A 21,533-nucleotide genomic window follows, 5' to 3' on the forward strand; every position below is an offset into this window, starting at 1 on the left:
TCATCATATCATATTCTAGAAGAAAAAACCATTTCTTTATCATAAATATAGTGAAACGAGAGTTTTAAGAGTTCCAGAAGTAGCCATTTTACTTTTTCGCTTTTCTAAATTCATCATGTCACCATCTTGTATACCGAAGTTTCCAATCTGTCCCCTAGATCCCTCGTAAGGGATTAGAATGTTATATAATGAATTGCTGATGATGTGAAGTTCCCATATTAAAGTATCAATGCAGTGAATTGTTACTTGTGGACATGATGAGTTCAATTTCCATTCAATAGACACAATCGATGAGTATAATAGTTGATCAGACTAATGAATTTCCATGAAGTCATAATTGCCTCTCACAACAAAGGAGGCCAAGGTGTGAATGCAACAAATCATTAAAAATTGAGAACCCTGAAGTTCTTGATTGAAAGATCGAGGAAAATCTTCTGCTTCCTCCCCTTCCTCACCCCCCTGAACCATTCTTCCCTTCCAATGCAGTATGGAATTCCAACATGGTAGGCATTGAACCTACCACAGAAACTAATTAGTCATTGAAATACTCCCACTGAACCAAGCCATTTACCAATCCAACCTTTTTATTTGGCATAGATGGGTAGTAGCCAACAGAAATTATATTTCCAACACTGAACACTGAATGATTCAGAAAGTATTTTCATTCCCAGAAATGATTCCCAACACTGAGCCAACTTTCCAAACACAGAACACCACCAAACACTGATGAGTGAACCAACCAACTAGAGAACCAACTGAACAGATATATTGATTGGATTTATCTTCAAGCTACAGATTTGTACTGTCAGATGAAGATCTATCTCTGATACAGTTAAAAAGACCAGACTATCAGATATATAAAGCATCTATATTCATAATATACATGTAACACAATTCGTTAGGGGGTGATCCCTGCAAGCGGAATTATCATAAATTTAGATAAAAAGGTAATTTTTTCCAAAAGGCATATTATTAGTTAAGTGGGCCAAAAAGCAGTTGTGAAGAGCAAAGACTATTGGTAAATGACCAACAAAGAAGAATAGAAAAGATCATGCATAACCCTTACAACCGTGCCTCACCCATTTTGACATAAGTTGGCAATATCCAATAACTAAGATGCTTAGTATTCAAATTACTAACAGTGTACAGTTTTGCGTTTGTTCCTATGCCATGGCTGATCATTAGCATACACCATTGCTGTCTTTTTTATATTCTTGAGCAATAATACTGGTGGATTTTTTACAGGCCATAACCAGGTCTCTTAGATTTGTGATCCTTCTGTGGTATGATGTATCCTCGAACCATAGGATCATTGGATGCAATGGTAAGCATCCATTTCAAACTATAGTGCATCAACAGATGCATAGAAATATACAATGATCAGCTGGCAGAGATGAAAAAATGTTTCTTTTACAATTACTGACTATGGCATGCCAGTTAGACTGGTTCCTTCTCCTTTTTCTCTGCTTCTTCAAGCTTGCTCAGCCCTCCAACTTTCCTTTCTATTTCCTGAATTAACTCCTCTCTCAAAAGTTCCTCCCTTGCTGATGCTTCATCCTGTTCTTCCTGCAATTTGATCATAGCTACACTGATGTTATATATATATATATAGAAATAGTGTTATACTCCTTGAGTATATGTATATATGTGTGTGTATGTATAAATATGCACATATGCTTATAATTTTTTTGATTCCACAGACCAGAAGGACTAAAGGTCAACATCCAAATAATCAATCTGTCAAGAGATTACGATGATAGTACAACAGCTTTCTGACTTATAGAATGTTTCAAATTATATCCATTATAGAACAGATGCAAGACTTAAATTGTATTCCTCACCTTCTCATACATCCAGTTTTGAGATCCATCTCCACCATCTTTTCGGTATGGATCACCATCATAAAATGGGTCCTACACAAAATATCCTTATTTGTTATTTTCTCAAAATTCACAAATTAACAAAGACTTGAATATACGTAAATTCATTATGATGAACATGGTGATTCATATGTAGGTTGGGAATGAAATGGATTCATCCATGCTCTGTAACAGAAACAAAAAACTAAATATAGTGCTAGTGCAAATGTTTCCAACAAAGAAGAGCCTCATTCAAGTCAACTTACTTTCATAGATCCAAAAACACAGCATCCCCAGATGGTGAAACATATATAAAAAGTATCTGTAAACATAAAAGTGATATGTTTAGTGACAAAGGTGATACAATGAAAGCAACTTATCAATAATCATAAAATAAAAGGAATTAAAATTGGTTTACACGTTACTGTCAGAAAGACTAAGAAATTTCATAGAAGAATAAAAGAATATAATAGCATCAATTAGTTTGCATCCAACCACAAGTAATGCATATACAAACACTTTACATTATTGCAGTGAGCATCGAAACAAATAAACATTACCTCAATTATGATTCTAAAGATTTTAGGCCTATCTCCCTCTGTGATATAGTTGTACAAGATCAACTTAAAGATGATCAATAACAGGCTCAAAACTGTTGCTCCCAAAGCTGATTTATGAAGAGCATGATGTTTTGGTAAAGGAAAACAAACAAGTTATAACTGATGGGTTTGTAATGACTCATGAGATTAAGCTCTCTGGAAACATGTGATATTTTATTAGGATTGAACTGCATAGTTTTTGAGTAGAACTCATTAACCCATATTTTATGAGTAGTGGTTTACAACTCATCTCCCACCCATCTCTCATGAGTATGAAAGTTCCACTTAAGCATTTATTGGATCAAAATGATGCTCACAAGGGTGAAGCATCAGGAATTCCCCAGAGGTAACCCATCCCAGTTAAGGATGAAGCATGTGCCAAGAACTGCAAAGGTAAGACTTACTGCGTGGAATTTCTATCACAAGATGTTATTGTAAGGAAACAGTACTTTTGGCTACTCCAGGGGGAGGAGACTAAGACTAAATAAGGTATGAATAGAATTCTTCTTGATTTTTGAATACCATAATCTATGGGGGAGGATTCTATTGGATGGTGTCACAAGGGACTAGAGAATATTCTTCGGTGGTTGGATACCAAAAGCTTATAGGAGTTATCTTCATAAAATACCTAGTCTATCAATTGGCTTTCTAACATTGGCCTTTCCAAAAGAATCAATTTGAGATTAATTTACTTTAGAAATGACAATCCTTTTTTTATCTTTAAAAAATGATTATCACAGATAAATGATCTTTGATTCCGAATCCTCAAATCCCAGTTCCCTCCCTCTCTACCTCCTTTTTTGTAGAGAATTTCTTCCCTCTCTATCCTTGTGTTTCCTTGCTTTCCTTCCCTCTCTATCCTTGTGTTTCCTTTTTTGTAGAGAATTTCTTCCCTCTCTATATTCTTAGCTTTTTATACATCCTTATCCAAAAAAACACACTTAGTGGGAAGAGATATATAAAAATATGTAAGCACTTGTGATACTAAATAACAATAGTACAAGAAATCCACCAATTAGAAATCTTCATGCTACTACCTCCAAACAATAAAAAATGGGAAACCATCTTTGCTAACTTTGAACCAATATACTTAATACATCTAAGCATAACAAACAAATTCTATTAGAGGTGGATAGAGTCACCCAAATGTCAAAATTCATTCCATGTTGCATGACTTGTAAAACAAAAAATATTGTAGATTCCTATTTCTTCAAAGTCTTCATTATGGCCTGTTGCAAATATGAGCTTGTGTTGTCATTGATGTCAAACTTGTTGATCTAGATATGTAACTTGGTGATATCCTTGGTCCGGATGTGGTCTAGAGTAGTGCAGTAACAATAGATTAGTTCAGTGGTCATGTTGGAGATTGATAGCGGTCACCTAAGATGGTATATCAAGCTGTAATATAGCTTTTTTGGAGCTTCAAAGATGATCTTAGTAGTTCGTAGTTGGTGTTGGTTAAGTGTGACTGTTCCAATGAACAATCTGTTAGAGTTCGTTCAAATTTTGGTCCACATTATGATGCATATATTTCATGAGTTCTTGTGGTCGGGGTATGATGTTGGTGGATGCAAATGCATGATATATTCCAGTTTTCAGATTCTCATTTGGTCTACAATTGGAGTTAGGTCGATTTGAGTTCAGGTTTGTACAGTGACAGTGTACAAGAATGTGTTGCATTTCTCTGCCTTCAGGTATTTTGATGATGTGGTTTGATGATTTGGATTTGTTGATATCAAGTGATGCTATGTTGAGCATCCGCAAGTGTTTTTGGTGGTTCGCATTGTAATTTGAGTAAGTTGAGTTGGTGTGTCTTAACTATTTTATCACTTGGAACCGACCTATGATGTTTTGGTCCATGTAGTAGCGTGCAGAATTATAGGAGTTGTTTTGAAATGATTTGGAAGGTGTCCCGACATGGTTTGATGCCTCACACATTTCACTTTGCCTTCTACATTGCCTTGAAGATTGTTTTTGGGTAAACTGTTTTGATCCAACACATTACATCTAATTAGGCCAACCTAATTGATGTTACTTTGATTGCAAATGGTATATAAGGGATGAAAGCATTTTGGAGATGTATGCATGAGTTGTGTGTGTTGTGCAAAGTGAATGTGAAGTTGTGCAAAGGTTCGCAAGTACGATAGAGCAATAATGAAGGCAGTTTCATATGTGTTTTAACTGTGAACTGTAATCAACACATTTGCTTGCAGTTCAATCATATTGATGCATCTCTTTCAAATATAATGTATCTCGCCCTGAAGAAACGATCTTTAGTGTCCGCAAGTCTTTTCTGTATCTTGCCTTGAGGTTGTGTGCCTCAATCTTGCAAGTCCACATCAAGGGCAGTGAGCTCCTTGGTCTTGAGCCTAAAACATTGTAACCTTTTTTTTCATATGGTGAGATAGTTCTCACCATGGTTTTTCCCTCATTGGGTTTTCCACGTAAAATCTTGGTGTTCATGTGTGATTGCTATTATGTTTTTCAGTTCTTTACTTCTGCACATGTGGTAAACAAAATGAATGATAATTGATTGGTTAAATTGATTTAGTTTTAATATGTGCTGATTCACCTCCTCCGCCCCACCCCCTCTTAGCATCTGGAAGTGTTCAACATGGCTATCCCAAGAACACTATGTGTGCCAAGAACTCCAATTTCCTTAGAAATTCTAAAAGTACTTCTTCAAGAATCTTTAACTCAATAAACTTTCAGCATATGAGAGACCGCCCAAAACTTGATAATTTGATAAAAGCATAAACCAAATTACATTGGATATGTTGAGATCACATGAGAGAAAAACAATGTCTTTGGAAAGTAAATTTCAATTTTTATGGTTCTCATGCAATAACAAGGTGCTCTCATTCATTATAATAAGTCCAATAAAATAAATGTATAAAATAAACATGAAATGAGCATAATCAGAAGAAAAACTATATTTAGACTAGCCTCAAATCCCAAATCATCTAAATTTGGTGAGAAGATAGAAGAATTCAACCCAAAAATATAATTATTCACAAGAAGACACCAAAATATTGGTTGTTATTCACTATAAGTTAATGAATTAGTGTGCATAAACTGAAATTAGCATAGCATTAAATACACTAATAATCTGTGAAAGATTTCAAAAAAAAGTACAACCACACTCAACTAAATCCTCCCAAAGTATGTAGATCACAGTTGCAAGATTCAGACTTGGCTTAGACACAGCAAGTTGTTTTTTGACACAAACTCAAACTCAACCAAGACTCAACAAATTTAAAAAACCATGAAATATTAAATATTTCTTAACGAGTTAAAACTATTACCTTGCACCCTCCACTAAATAAACTGTCATGCCCCCGCTGTAAGACCTTCTCACACTATTCTAAAAAGAAAATAATATAATAAAAATTAGCTGTGTGTCTATCAGCAGAAAATTGCCTTATCCATAAGACTTCCCAATTTTCTACTATCTAGGCCGACCTCCACATAAAAGAATTCCTTTCCCTAATTGGCAAACTTGCATACCTTAACAGATCACTAAACAAACAATTTCCAAGGGACACATTAGATTAAGAGACCAACGATTTCCTTGAGGCAGCGATTCCAACCAGAAATAAAGTGGGCTGAAAATAATAAGGAGTGGGCTGAAAATAATAAGGATCGGATAAGGTTATTAATTTAAGCTGTGGATTAATCTCCCAAGTGGTGCGATCCACTAATGGTTAGTTAAGAGTTAGGAACACAAAGCCAAAGGACATCCCTTTTGCAAATAGACATACCTTTTTGTCCGCCAATGAGAAGATATAAGTTCCAATATTAAACTCCAAATGAAGACATCAAAGAGGATCAGATCTGACATAGATAGCCAGATTTAGGCATACAAAGGTTTTATCTTATAACTGTGATTTGGTATGAAGTATTAACTCTTATGGTAGACAGCATAATGGATCTTATCTATAATTACTTGCTTATGAATAAAGTGTATGCAATCTAGGAATATGGTATTATTATGTGATCTCTTAAAATATATAAAATATAGGCAACAATGTGTAATTCTTTATATGTTTGTTTAAGTGCTGCAATCAAACATGCTAGGGATAATAAGGGAATATAGGGAGGGGGAACAATTATGAGGTCCTCTTCTAAACACGCCACCTCATGGTGGTGACAGATAGTCCCATGAGGCCAAGGGGGTGCAAGGAGTGCCCTGTCCTTGGGCTTAGAAGGGAAGGGCGTTCCGAACACCCTATTGTAATTTCCCCAAACCTCTACCATGGTTGACCATTGAATTAAAGAACTCCAATCATGGGAGGAAAATAAGGATGACAAGAAGAGGGGAAACAGCTATAGGATTCTTCACTAGGTACACCCCCTCATATGGATGGCAAAGAGCCACATGATGGCCAATGGGGATGGTATATTCACTCTTGGGCTTGGGTAGAGGATCATTTAAGGCACCCTAATATGCTCTCTTATCCTAACTCTCCTATGGTTGAATTTCATATCTATATATCTTATGATTAAGTAAATGTTCCTAACCCTAGTAGGAAAGATCTATGCTTTTGATTTAAAATAATGTTTCTAACAGGGAAAATCTATTTTATGAATTATGTTTCAATAATTTCCTAACATGTTGTGGGATCTCAACCAAGTAAATGATATCACTAACTCTATTCCATGTATTGTTTTACTTGGAAATTGTGATTTAGGGCAAAACTAGGGTATTTACAAAAAGGAGACATTACATAAACATAAAGACACAATAAACTAATCAAATAGAAGCTATTTGATCACATATACAAATATGCATTGGTCACATGGGTATAAAATCAAAGTTTAACTGTAGGAAACATCATTTTTAAAAATATAAATATTGTCAAGTGCTTAAGGTATACAAAACTCACGGATTATTATATCATGGCATCAAAAATGAAAAACACAATATGGACTCATGAATATGGTACAAAGGAGCTTGTACCCCTCAACCTAGCATTACTAGCTCTAAGTGGATTTATGAGATTGTATCTCAGACACAATTGCAAATGTTGCTACGGAGCATTACATAGGATAGGGTTTGGCTTAGCAAACTACAAGTATAAATGTAATTTAATTACTAGGTATTTAATTGGAAAAATTTCAAAAAAATGTTGCTCTTCCATCCAACATGACACAAAAAAAGTTTCATTTTTTTAAATTAGAGAAAAGATTTGCGAGTAGCACCCCCAATGGGATCAGGGGTAGCACCCCTTGTAGGGATATAGGGGCAATGGTACCAACGGGCAATGACCCTTGTGAGGTTTGTCACAATATGGGGCAGGGTCTAGGTAGTACACCTCGTGGGGTTCATTGCAATATAAGGCAAGGCCAAGTAGCATAGCCCTCACCACCAAACCTATTAAAGCCTTTGATGCCACACAAACAATCACGGCACATGCCATTTTTCCATAATTTCACTTTTTTAACCATCCTCCAAACCCTTCAAAAAACACTTGACTTTCATATTTTTATATTTAAGCATTTCAATTATTTTATGCCTTTTTTTCCTATTTTTCATAGACCTGGTCAAGTTTACCATTCAAGACTCGTCGAGTCTAGCAAGTATGACCAAACTCATTGCTTAGGTCACAAGTCCCTAGTCCTTGGTTTGGTCTACTTGATCTAAGAGTTGTTAAGTTTGGTCAAGTCCTACTGAGGCTTGTAACTGTGACGTAGATATTGAATAAACAACATACAATCCCCTACAATTTCTCAAAATAAAAACTCTGTGAAAATATACAAATAATTTGTAGAATTATAATATAATATATTGAAAAAGCTACAAATGATCCATGAACCATTTCCAATAGAATTGATGCTCATTGAGGACAAAGGGTTTTAAGAAAGAACCAAAGTGAATATTAAACTCATGGAAAATAGAAATTCATCAACAACAAAGAACACTAGGTCAAATGCTTGAAAGGTATTAAGAAGGGCCACCTTCACCTATGAGATTGTTCACATAAACATTAATAGATTGGTATCATAAGGCATACAAACTAAACATGGTATCTAAATCAAATATGTAACATTGGACAGAGGAAGGTATTGTACCAAAATCAGCACATCATGTGAGTACTTCTACATTTACCTAAGGAAATTCACAACATCAAACGATATGACATGCCCAACTGGAAGCTCACTCAAACATTGCAATTCTAATTTCTCTTATTGTACACATAGCAAACAAGCATTGAAGTTTAAATGTTTCGATGTATATTTTTTATATCACGGTTTGCTTCTATTTCAGCTCACTTTATATTAAGTATTCTTCTTTTGTATCATATGCTTAAGGTACAAAGTAGCTGATCCTTACTGATTATTATGTAATAACCATGTTATGTCAAAGAAACATCAATTTTTATTAGAATTGCGTGAACAAATGAATCTTAGATGCAAAATATCATTATTATTCATGAAAGTTAGTGCTGGGGTAATTGTGATTTTGTTTTGTAGGCTTGCTTAATGTCAAGAACAAAAAAACTGGGTCCCCTATGATCAAGGATGTTTGTAAGTCCATTAGTCTATCTTGAATAAAGACAGTGTGTGGACCATTAAGTTCTCTCAGGGAATGTAACTTCCCCTCTCATTATTGAGCAGAAAGGCTATGGTAGAGTTGGTTACACTTGCACCCTTAAATTATTAGACCTGATTCCTAAGGATATCAGCAGGAATTGAAAGCAGTCCCTATTGAGATTCCCAAAATAAATATGGTTATCGATGCTCTTCTCAATTTGAGGGTTCAGATGATATATGAGCATGGCATTCCATTTGTAACGGCTGAGTAGGTGGATTGCAAACTAGCCCTCTACTTCTTCAAGATTTTTGTGTCACAAGGACAGGAAGAATGGTCGGTGATAAAAATTCTCTCTCCTGTAGTTTGAGGTTAAGAGAGGACATCAATTCATTTTTGTTTAAAAAAACCCACTAGATGGCAATGCAAAAGAATTTTTATAAAATGAGATTATAATATCTCATAATATGTGCTACGGCTAAATCAAGACAATCAAGGTTAGAGATGAATTAACCTGCATTAGACCATACTTGACATTTGTGGCTCTAAGGACCAACAGGCATATTATTAGTTAAAAAATTAAATGTTACAAATCAGATTCAAAAGAATAGAGGGATAATAGTCCTTGGCTGTGGATAGGCTTATTCCTTTGTGCACTGTGTGAACTAGGCCTACAATTACTAATTGATATGATAACCAAGCTTCTTGTATCTACAATAATGGACAAGAATAGTTGTGACTAAAACTTGCTCCAAAGACAAGGCTAATATTTTTACCACAACCATTGATCGTATATAATAATCAAGTTTCTTGTATCCACAATAATGTATGAGAGTAATCATGACTGGAACTTGCTCCAAAGACAAGGCTTCAATTGTTGGACCTAATACCCATAACAATCTCTCTATAGACATTCTTCCTCTGGCCGAAACAAAAATACTAAGAGGAAAAATGAGGAAACATCATTCTTCAATTGAACAATGATTCACTCCAATGTTTAGAAACTTTGAAAACATGTGCCCAAGGATTAAAGAACATAAAGTTGATATTTTTCTCTTCAACTGAATCCTTGTTATCAATTGACTTTTTAAAACAAAGGGGTAAGAAAACATACAAAATATGTTTGTATTGCCCCTCTCCCATAGATCTAACAAAATATGAACATTGTATAGCCAACCCTTTTCTGCACAAAATGGATTCATTTCTTACCTGAAGATGACAAATTCCATCTCCCATTAGAAAATCTTGAATTATGAGCTTGTTTAAATTCCATAGTATGTCATCTAGAATCCTTGGCCATTTAAAACACAAACCATACATAAAACCATTTTGATATTACTTTTAGTGAGAACCTAATCATGAATACCTCTAGAAAGAATTTTTAACTACTTGTGGACCACATATGCATATGTTAGGATTAGGTGTTGTACACCTTGCATGTCTATGAAAACACTATATTAATATGTAGTAAATTTGGGGTCATGTGGAAAAATGCTCCTCACTTGGAAGGAATCTCATGTAACATACACCCCTCATTTTTTTTGTGGAAATATCTTCAACTGAAAATAAGATGCAATGCAAATTCCTTACCACTTTCTAATCAATCAGATCTGAGAAAGGGAAAGGTGAAAGCATACGGTGTTTAGGGTCATGTTGATGTGTCTAAAGTCACCTCGCTGCAACTCTATCCAGCCAACGCAGAATAGAATGTTACTCGCTGAGTATCCTATCCTCTCTTGTTTAAGGAAGCCCTAATGCTGTTTTTAATTGATCAAAGGGGACAACCTCAAGGTTCTAAATGTCAGTTCTTGACTACGGGATGGCTCAACAGTCGATGTGTCTTGCTGGGAGCACAAGGGGACTTACGTTTTGCAACAAGTTGGTTTGCTACGATTCTCGGACTATGAAATAAAATCAAAAGGGAAGGGTTTAAGAAACCTAAAATTAGCCAGGTTGGTATGTAGGTAGACGGATTCAACATAACCAATCCCTGCTTGGCCAAAATGACTCACAACCTCGCAGGAACGGTGCAATCTTCAAGGGACTTGGAAGATTTTCAGACTGCAGGAGCATGGCTAAGCACCCAATTCTGGCGTAGCTCAAACGGACACCTGCAATTGAACTAAACGCAATTAAAGGCCTAGACTAACCATACACAAGAACATACAATCAGTATATCCTCAATGGTATGAGCCTGAATCCATCAAATACCTGCACACCTAAAAGAAAGATCTATCTAAATGCTGAAAGAAACCATGCAAACAACAGAAAACAAAGACAATAAACACCATTCTTCAATATTCATATATTGATTCCAGCTACTATTACAACAATTTCTGCAACATCTCTATGCTACTACTAAAATTTAACCTTTTACAATCTAGCCTATTCTAATTGTCTAAAAATCTAACTATATTCTAACAGTCTAACTAGAGTCTAACTATCTAACCTTTACAAGAGAAAGGCCTTTGCCTTTTATAGATTTTACAAATCGAACCAAATGCTAGGCTTAACTGCATCCAAGGGCTGCAGTCTGCCTTCCAGAAGCATGGCAGCTTTAACCCATGCCCATTCAATTCTCAGTTATCCACCCAACCACTATCTCAACTACCGACAACTGTTTGGCTTCAATTTGGGTCTATTCGGTAGTTGGAGATAGCTGTCCACAACTGACCTGTGTCAAAATATCTAAAGCGGGATCCACAGGCAGTTCTTTACAATAAACAATTTCAGTTTTTAAAACTAAATTTCTGGAATTAAATTCAGCTGTGCATTTTTTCTGAGAATGCATAATTTGGTAGCATTCTGAATGTTCTTCGGTCTTTGGTCTCAGTGGTGGACTTCAGCTTGTTGTCTGGTGATGGCGCTCTTCTTCGTGCTTCGTTTCGCGCTTTATGTCGCGATCCTGCATTTCCTCTTCTTTGTGTATCAAAGAGTCCCTTTTAACATAGCATTCAAATTGTACTAATGAGTTAAGCACTTCACAAAAATATGTGTAAAAATTTGTGATATTTTGCCAAGATCAAGGGCACAATGAAAAGCATAAAGAGAGACAATAGAATGACAAGAACAAACTGTATTCTCATCAATATACAAATGATCAACTGGATTAACCAATACAATGAATATGAGTCTGCTTATATAGGCAAGGCCATATGGATATACGAGCACACAATCATGACATGTTGCTCAATGAGAAACAAGGGTAGGTAAGAAATACTAGGGGTAGGTAGGAGAAATAATATAATATTCCACAAGAGATGGATGACCCACCGAATGTGGAGTGTAACAGCAAAATAAGACCACAAAAGGTGAAATTTCTCCTACAAGCTATATCCCTATGTGCACACTTCCCGAAGTGTCTCATATCCAAACTACGAAGAGATGCATTATCCTAAGTTAACTTAAGTGTAATAATATCCATGATGAATATTTATTTACACCAACACCCCCCCTTAAGTGCAACTTAGGGGAATGAAGACTCAAGTCAACAATGCAAAATGGGTCCCGGCTACAAGGCCATGATAGGTACCCATGTACAATATGCAAATGCAAGCAAAACTATGCAATGCAATCTCTCACAAACGGAGAAAGGGAGAAAACCTAGTGGGGAAAAATTCCCCCCCAAAAGAGACATGAATGTACAAAAGACTCTCAAAGAAGAAGGACAAAACTTCAAAGAGGAAAAAGTCCCCCCCATAAGAGAGGAAGGAGAAGTCAGTTGACCCCCCCTAATGAGATATCCCGCACCCCCAAGAGAGCTCGCAACTGCTGGAACTTACTCTCGGTGAAAGGTTTGGTGAATATGTTGGCAACCTGCTCGATGTAGGACAATACTGCAAATCAATGACCTGCTCCTAAATCAACTCTCGAATGTAGTGCATATGGATCTCGATGTGTTTGGTCCACTGATGTTGGACCGGGTTCTTCGAGATGGCAATAGCACTCTGATTGTCGCAATGTAGAACTGTCGGTCGTGGAATGGTGAACCCAAACTCTGTGAGAATTTGCTAAAGCCAAATGGTCTCAGTCGTTGCGTTAACAGCTCCTCGATACTTAACCTCAGTCGAAGAGAGAGCAATAGCATGTTGCTTCTTGCTCTGCCAACAAATGGGGCCCGAACCAAGGTGAAAGGTGTAACCTGAAGTAGACTTACGATCATCAAGATCGCCAGCCCAATCGGAATCTGTGTAACCAACCAAGCGAAGTCCTATGCTTGTTGCATAGTGAATCCCATAGTGATGTGTACCCTAGATGTAATGAAGGATGCGTTTGGCAGCGGCTTTCCAATGAAGCTCATGTGGTTCCTGCATGAAGCAGGAAACCATGCCAACTGCAAATGAAATATCAGGGCATGTGTGAGTCAAGTAAATGAGACTACCCACAAGCTAACGATACAATGTGGCATCAACTGGTGGAGAAGAACATCGAGCCTCAAGCTTGACTCCTGAAAGAAAGGGAGTCGGTGCAGGCTTACAATCAGCCATATGAAAGCATGCAAGAAGATCAAGAGCATACTTGGGTTGCGAAAGAGTGATATCGGAAGATGACTGTGAAATCTCTATCCCAAGAAAGTAGTGCAAAAGACCAAAGTCAGTCATAGCAAATCTGTCATGCAAAGCAGATTTGACACTGCTAATGATGGATGCGGTGCTCCATGTAATGATCAAATCATCCACATAGAGCACAAGTATCAAGTGTGAGTCATCATGTCGCAAAATGTAGACATTCGGATCGGAATGACACCTGGTGAACCCTGCTAAGAGAAGAAAGGAATCCATCTTGGCATACCAAGCCCTAGGGGCCTACTTAAGGCCATAGAGAGATTTCCTTAGTCTACAAACCAAGGAAGAATCCTGGATGAAACCCTGTGGCTGCTCCATATAAATCTCCTCATCAAGCTCCCCATGAAGAAAAGCACTCTTCACATCCATCTGATGTACAGCCCAACCATGAGCTGCAGCAATAGCAAGTGTCAAGCCAATGGAGTTCATCTTGGCTATGGGTGCAAAGGTCTCAGTATAATCAACACCTGGAACCTGAGAGAAACCTTTCGCAACAAGCCGAGCCTTATACTTATCCACACTACCATCCGCTGCAAACTTGGTCTGATAGATCCACTTACATCGAACCATCTTTCTTCCCTTAAGGAGAGGGACTAACTCCCATGTGTTGTTCCTCATCAAGGAACTATACTCTTCCTCCATAGCGTGGTCCCACTCAGGAACCCCTGAAGCTTCCCAAAATGTCTGTGGATCGGAAGCGGTAGCAATGAATGCATGTGGAAGGTCCTGATGCTGTGATCGAGTCCTTCGTGTATTTGAAGGATCCCCAACAAGAGAACCTATTGACTCAAGTGTCTGTCGAGCCCAACAAGGTCTAGGTGGAGGTGGAGGTGGAGAACGAGGCTCCTCAATTGCAAGTGGACCCTGCGGAGGTGTAACCCTGCGAGTCGGAGTTGAAGGAGTCTCATCATGTGAATCACTAGCATCACTATCCACAATGGAGGAAGGTGGAGGAGGTAGAGAGGCTAAGCTAGGAGAGCTTTCCTCAAAATGAACACTCCTCTCAATAAACACCTCATGTGTCTCAGGATCCATCAATCTATATGCCTTAACACCCTCAGGATATCCAACAAAAATACAAGGCCTACTCTGAGGTTCCAATGCCTTGCGTTTCTGCGAAGGTATGCAAGCCCATGCTGGACACCCAAAGACTCTGAAATGTCTCACAATCGGTTTCCTACCAGCCCAAGCCTCAAAAGGAGTAATACCTTGTAAAGCTTTGTGAGGAACCCGATTTTGGATGTGTGTGGCACAACTGATAGCCTCTACCCAAAAGGCGAGATCAAGAGAACTTGCATGTATCATACAGCTAGCCATTTCTTTGAGAGTTCTATTCTTGCGCTTTGCAACTTCGTTCTGTTGTGGAGTGTATGCAACAGAATGCTGAAGATCAATCCCCTCAAAAGTACAAAATCCTCAAGTCTTTTGTTCACATATTCCCTTCCATTATCTGTACGAAGAATCTTGACCACTTTCCCGAATTGCTTCTGCACACGAGTCTTGAAGTCCTAAAATCTGTCAAATACTTCACTCTTATGAATAAGAAAGTAGACCCAAGTGAAGTGGGAGTAGTCATCAATGAAGGTGAGGACATAGCAGGCCTTACTATATGAAGGTGCTGGAAATGGACCTGCTACATCGTTATGAACAAGTTGAAGAACTTCCAAAGCTCTCCAAGCTTTCCCCTTATCAAACTTCTCCACGAGATGCTTGCCCATGGAACTACCTGAACATACACCTCTAAAAAACTGATTCGAGGTAGACCTATGACCGTGTCTTTAGTGCTAAGTTGCTGAAGATAGCGGTAGTTGAGGTGACCAAACCACTCATGCCATAGCTTAAATTCTGAATTTGAATGAGTAAGCAAGGCCCTAGAAGGAGAACTTGGCACAAAGTGGGAGAATGAATAAGGCCTTGAGTTGTCATTGACTTGTCCCACTGCTACCAAGGCATCATCATCAAGTTCCTTTACCACAACTGAATCAGGTGTAAACTCAACCTTTTTCCCATTCCCATAGTGAGTGATTTGGTAGATAGAGAGAAGGTTGGTAGACAAGTTAGGAACATAGAGAACATTCTCAAATGTTCCATCATCCATGTCAACTGAACCTTTCCCTTCAACCTCAACTTGTGTATCATCACCTATGTAAATGTGAGGTACCTTTGATGGCTCCAATGAAGAAAACTGCTCCTTTGTAGAACCCATGTGATAAGAGGCACCCGAGTCAAATATCCACTGCTGTGAAGAACCTGTTGTAGCCACAAATGCTTGCCCTTTTCCCTTAGACTATGAGGAAGAGGAAGGAGATAAATCCGTCTTTGTATAGGCAGATGGCAAGTTGATGTTGTTTTTCTAAAGAAGATTTGTCAACTCGTCAGCTTGCTTGTGTGGCATCGATGCTCATCATGACCATACTTCTTGCAATAAGCACAAGTTGGTTTATCCTTCTTAGGTGGAGTCCCCTTCTTGGAAGAGGATGAAAAATCGCCTTGTGGTGGAGAGAATGATTGCCCTTTTTCCTGCTGTGGCTTTGACTTAGATTGCTTCTTCTTCTTGTTGGAATCTTTGCCTTGACTCCCTTGATTAGCCACCAAAACCTTGGACTTTGAAGACTTGAGAAGCCCCATGTTCAACAACTTAGATTGTTCCAATATCAACATTTCTCTGAAAGCATCAAATGAAGGCATAATGTAGGAAGTCCCCACTGTCAAACCATGAGTTTGGAAGCTTGAAACAAATGCTGCATATTCTAGTGCAAGCTTGTCCAACAAGTTGAATATCAACTGAGCATCCTTTTTGTCAATTCCACAATCCCTAAGCTTTGCTCTTAGCTCATTTGCTTTGGTGACATAATCTTGGATTGTATCAAAAATCTTGGGATCCAAGTTGGTGAGCTCATTGTCAATCTTGTAACCTCTGATGTCATCAACTTGACCATGCAATTTCTAAACCATATCCCAAGCCTCTTTGATTGTAGTACACTTCTCAATGTGAAAAATGAGGTCATCTGATACATACTTACGCAAAGTTCCAAGAGCCATGCAATTCTTAGTGAGCCATTCTAACTGAGCATTAGGATCAGCCTTAGGATCAGATGATGCTGCTATTGTTCCATCTATGTAATGCGTGAGACCATTTTCCATTAATTTGCTTTATACTTTAATTTTCCATGATGCATAATTATGTGGAGTTAAAGGTGGAAATTTATGAGGACTCATTGCAACAAAAATGAAAGAGGACAAGGAAAGAGAGGCACAATCACACAAGACACCCCCCCACATTCACTCAATCAAAGAACCCCCCCCCAAATGATGATTTGACACTTTATATTTAGTGTGTGTACAATGGGCCACTTGCAAAAAATGGCAAAGTGGACTTCTAATTTCAACTTTACAACTACCTCAATGAGGCCAAGGGAGACTCAAACTAATAATGCATGAGATCTAAACTAAGATCCAAGCAAATTACAAGTACCAAGTAGGCCAAAAAAGACCAATATCTGAAAGTACAATATCCACTCAAAATCTCTGAAACTGATCATAGATTATGAAAGTAGACAAAAAAATGTACTTTCAAAAAAATTGACACCTGAAAAGGAGGTCGTATGAGCTCAAACGAAGCCTTTGAAGTTGCAAAATCGAGGATTGGACAAGTACAGCTGAGAGAATCCGAAAATTTCGAAAAACCTATGCACCAAAATCAGAAAATAACCACACCACTGCCAAGAGCATGAAAAATTGGCCCAAATAAAAAAAAAATTGCACCCAAAAAGGAGCAAAATTGAGTAAGTTATGAGCCTCTAAAGTTGACCCAAAAATTCAAATTACTCAACGGAGAGGGGTCTAAAATTTTGTGCTGCTGACTAGGCAGAAAATGTTGACGTGGCAGCTGACTGGGCCTGCGGGTGACGTGGCAAGCGGTGGACTGACTGCTAAGATGGCAGGCGGAGGTGGGCCCGATTGTTGAGGTGGCGGCGATCGGAGGGCCGGCGGAAGGCAGCGGGCCGGAGGGGCCCGCGGGAGATGCCGGGGCCAGAGGGCTGGCGATGGTGCGATCGCCGAGGTAGCGGTGCTCGGAGGGCCGACAGGTCGCGCGGCGCTGTTGCACGCGGTCTCGGGAGGTGTTGGCGTCGGGGCTGCGGCCGAGCGGCTGCCGGAGGGGCCGGGCTGCTGTCGGCGGTGGCAAGACTGCTGTCGGCGATTGTGCAGTGACTGATGGCGAAAGGGTTGCACGGAGACCGCTACGGAAGGACGGCGGCAAACCTGCAAGCACTGCAGTACGACGGGGCAGGGGGGTCTACGTGTTGAGACATGGACCAGCTAGGACTCGAACCTAGGACCTTCCATACGCTGCTGGAGTGCTCTACCACTGAGCTACTGGCCCCTCTTGGACCAGTCCATCGCCAGTCCGAGTGTGGCTTATTTCCAACACCAACACCCCCCCTTAAGCCACACCTCTCGTGTGCTTGGGGCTCCTAGCCTGGACTTGGCTCTGATACCATGTTGAGACATGGACCAGCTAGGACTCGAACCTAGGACCTTCCATATGCTGCTGGAGTGCTCTACCACTGAGCTACTAGCCCCTCTTGGACCAGTCCATCATCGGTCCGGGTGTGGCTTATTTCCAACACCAACACTACAAACCCCCAAACAAATTTTTTTTATTTTTTTTTTTCAAAAAAAATGCCCCTCTTTTTAATATCTTTTTTTTCAAAAAAATTTCAAACTGGAAAAATTTTCAGAAAAAAAAAAAAAAATCCGAAAATTCCGTACCATACTGCCCGAATTGGGCAAAAAATTCCTCCACACCCAAAATTCGACTTTCGCCAAAATAGGTCGAGTTTATACTCGGTTTTTATGGAAACGGCCTCCCAGACACAATGGCGAGGTCAAAAACGCTCTAGGATGCCTCCAAAACGCGCAATCCCTCAGATCCAAAAATAGAAGCCTTCCAAGATGTCTCCCAAAACCAATCAATGAAGCCCCAATAGCTCTGATACCATGTGAGATTTTTCCAAGATCAAGGGCACAATGAAAAGCATAAAGAGAGACAATAGAATGACAAGAACAAACTGTATTCTCATCAATATACAAATGATCAACTGGATTAACCAATACAATGAATACGAGTCTGCTTATATAGGCAAGGCCATATGGATATACGAGCACACAATCATGACATGTGGCTCAATGAGAAACAAGGGCAGGTAAGAAATACTAGGGGTGGGTAGGAGAAATAATATAATATTCAACAAGAGGTGGATGACCCACCGAATGTGGAGTGTAACGGCAAAATAAGACCACAAAAGGTGGAATTTCTCCTACAAGCTATATCCCTATGTGCACACTTCCCTAAGTGTCTCATATCCAAACTACGAAGAGATGCATTATCCTAAGATAACTTAAGTAAAGTGTAATAACATCCATGATGAATATTTATTTACACCAACAAAATTATTCTGAGGACAAACGACATGCTTGAGATTGATCTAGTTCACTGGCTATTGGGCAAATCTTAAGCCAACACAGTACTTGTGAATTCTAATAAACCAAATAATATTTTATTATGATTGCTCATAACATCAGCTAAATTATTCTACCGACAAAATTATTCTAAGGACAAATGACATGCTTAGGATTGATCTAGTTCACTGGCTATTGGGCAAATCTTAAGCCAACACAGTACTTGTGAAGTCTAATAAACCAAATAATATTTTATTATGATTGCTCATAACATCAGCTAAATTCTATGGTTCTATGAACTCTAAAAATTTGGATCTCGATCATGTAAGACAACACTCTCTTCATCCTATAATTATGAGATATAGATATCTTTAGGGGCAAACTGCAGGTCCTTAGCGATCACTGTACTAAAGTAGTTATCGCTGTCAAATTTCATGTCTTAGATCTTAAAAAGACACTACTAATAGTACCCAATGATGCAATTTTGCATTTCAGGAGCACTATTTTCTGATCTCAAACTTGATCATATTCATAATTATATATAGCAAAATATTAACTTCACTGTTTAATGCCAATATTCACAAGATTTCAGCATTGAACTCAAAAAAATCTAGTCACAAATTTAAACTCAAAACATTTTATATATTTCTAAGGTAGAGATTTCAAAGTTGGTATCTTTCCAGCTATATATTGTGCTGCAGAAACGAATGGGACACAAACTGTTTGAATTTATCATGCAAAACTAAATCCAAATAGCTTAGTCGGAGAGGAAAGATTTAGCAAGAAATAAGGCTCAAATAGGATGTGTTAAGCGGGATGGTTATAAAATTGGGTCCATTCGGCATGTCTTTAAGACGGTGTCATAAAGGACCCAAGTTCAAGACATAGTGGGCGTAAAGCCGCTTAGTTATACATTCTAGTAGCTTATCCAATCCACCAGGGAGGGGTGGCAATAGCACTAAGGAAAAGACCCAAAAAAATGATAAGGCTGTTACAAAAATGTGCTTTAAACTGTCTAATTTCCGAATTCCTTAATTCAGTCAATGCACATCGCCCATACAACTTTCTACTTGAAAGAACTGCTCCTGCATACAGGAAGGACTGTTATTAAAAGCTAGTTATTCCACAACATAGTTGGGAAGACTTCGTGAAGATACACTAAACTGAGCTAAATGATTCCCCTTCCTCAAAATGATTCGGTATACCCTAAAAGATACAATGCTGCTGAACCCCAAATTTAAGAAAGCCCTGGGAAGCTACGCATAACAAATAGGCTGGAAACATTGATATGGTAGACCTTACAAGCACTCTTACTTCCTCAAGCCCTTAAAGAAACCTGTTCAGTACTCCAATTTTCCTTCAATTGGTTCTATGGCACCTTGGAAGTTTCTTATTATGCAATTAACCATTTTTCATTGAAAAGATATCAATTATTATTTGAAACCTAATAACAAACCGAGAAGGCAAAGGAGAATACCACTCTGAGCTAAAAAAATCTCACACCAAATTTAAGATAAACAGTTTAAGGTCTTACAAACATTCTTAGTAGCTTCTTCGTCTAGATGCCAATTTGACCTTTCTATTATCTCTGGCAGCTGCTCAACTGCCAAGCTATACCAAGACAAATCTGGAAAAGCATGAATTCTCCATGAACCTGCCCTTAGCCTGCTGCTTCCAACCTACGTAAAAGCACCGATATTTGCAGTCATTACCTGATACATAAACTCTTAAAATCGAGACAATATAAATTAAGAAAAACTAATATTGGACAACCATAAAAAAAAATCTTCTGAACAAATTGATACACTAATAAATCCAAAAATTAGCATGGAATTTCAAATTAAAAGAAAAAAGAATTGTAACCTTAGCCTGATTTTGACTGTGACAAGTACTGAAACGCGATCCCTGGTAGCATTGAACCTGAGCCTTCACAAAATTGAGGAATTGATCAATGAGTTGCATATCAAAATGGAAAACAGGGAGTTTTAAAATTGGTTAAAGTTAGTTACCCATGTGTGAGAGATTTTACAATGCGTTTTCTCGCTGTGGTGTCGAAGAGGACGAATAGGACTACCGACCAGAGTTGCAGAAGCGGTAGCCATTATTGCCGTAGCTATTTCGAATGCATGATATTATTCTACTGAAAACGTTTAGTAGATGATATTATTCTGGGTAGATGATATTATGTCGTGGTAACCAGATAAGGTGATTGTCCCGTTATTAAAGGGTGGTCTTCCTTCAATCTTCTATTCTTAGCATTCTCAAGTTGTTTAAAATTGTTATAAAACTGGATTAGCTTGCATGAAAAAGATGATGAAAAAGATGATATTTTTCTTGATAGCTAGATTCTTTGGCTGATTTTATTTTTTTTGGGTAGACAGATATTTTTTTTAGCCTGCATGGTTTGGATTCAAAATATATTTTTATATTTGAAAATTAATTTTTAAATTGTTTTGGATCAAGAGGTCTATATTGCTTTTGAAAAGAGACTTTTCAACCAAGATCAAAAGTACTC

General features: G+C 38.2%; 1 protein-coding gene across 2 annotated transcripts; it reads right to left on the reverse strand.

The window, feature by feature from the left end:
- Window positions 1-1,058: 1,058 nt before the first annotated feature.
- Window positions 1,059-21,291, reverse strand: LOC131073373 (photosynthetic NDH subunit of subcomplex B 4, chloroplastic). 2 transcript variants are annotated; one of them, XM_058009793.2, is made up of 6 exons: window positions 21,028-21,291; window positions 20,882-20,944; window positions 20,553-20,697; window positions 2,126-2,181; window positions 1,842-1,913; window positions 1,059-1,566 (listed from the first exon to the last, which is right to left on the reverse strand). In XM_058009793.2, exons 1-6 carry the CDS (start codon window positions 21,118-21,120, stop codon window positions 1,438-1,440), a joined length of 558 nt encoding a protein of 185 aa, XP_057865776.2. In that variant the 5' UTR covers window positions 21,121-21,291; the 3' UTR covers window positions 1,059-1,437. The 2 variants fall into 2 exon arrangements, with proteins under 2 accessions (XP_057865776.2, XP_057865777.2); XM_058009794.2 differs by having other exon boundaries at window positions 20,882-20,938; window positions 21,028-21,288.
- Window positions 21,292-21,533: the final 242 nt, after the last annotated feature.

The sequence above is a fragment of the Cryptomeria japonica genome, chromosome 10, assembly GCF_030272615.1.
Source record: "Cryptomeria japonica chromosome 10, Sugi_1.0, whole genome shotgun sequence".
NCBI lineage: Eukaryota > Viridiplantae > Streptophyta > Pinopsida > Cupressales > Cupressaceae > Cryptomeria > Cryptomeria japonica.

What these genes read in the sequence shown, in the direction of transcription:
- LOC131073373 (XM_058009793.2), bottom strand. Translation starts at nt 21,120, where the DNA reads ATGGCTACCGCTTCTGCAACTCTGGTCGGTAGTCCTATTCGTCCTCTT. An exon ending in ACAGTCAAAATCAGGCTAAG is followed by an intron (nt 20,698 to 20,881) that starts GTTACAATTCTT and finishes GCTTTTACGTAG; the next exon opens with GTTGGAAGCAGCAGGCTAAG. An exon ending in GTGTTTTTGGATCTATGAAA is followed by an intron (nt 1,914 to 2,125) that starts GTAAGTTGACTT and finishes TATTTTGTGTAG; the next exon opens with GACCCATTTTATGATGGTGA.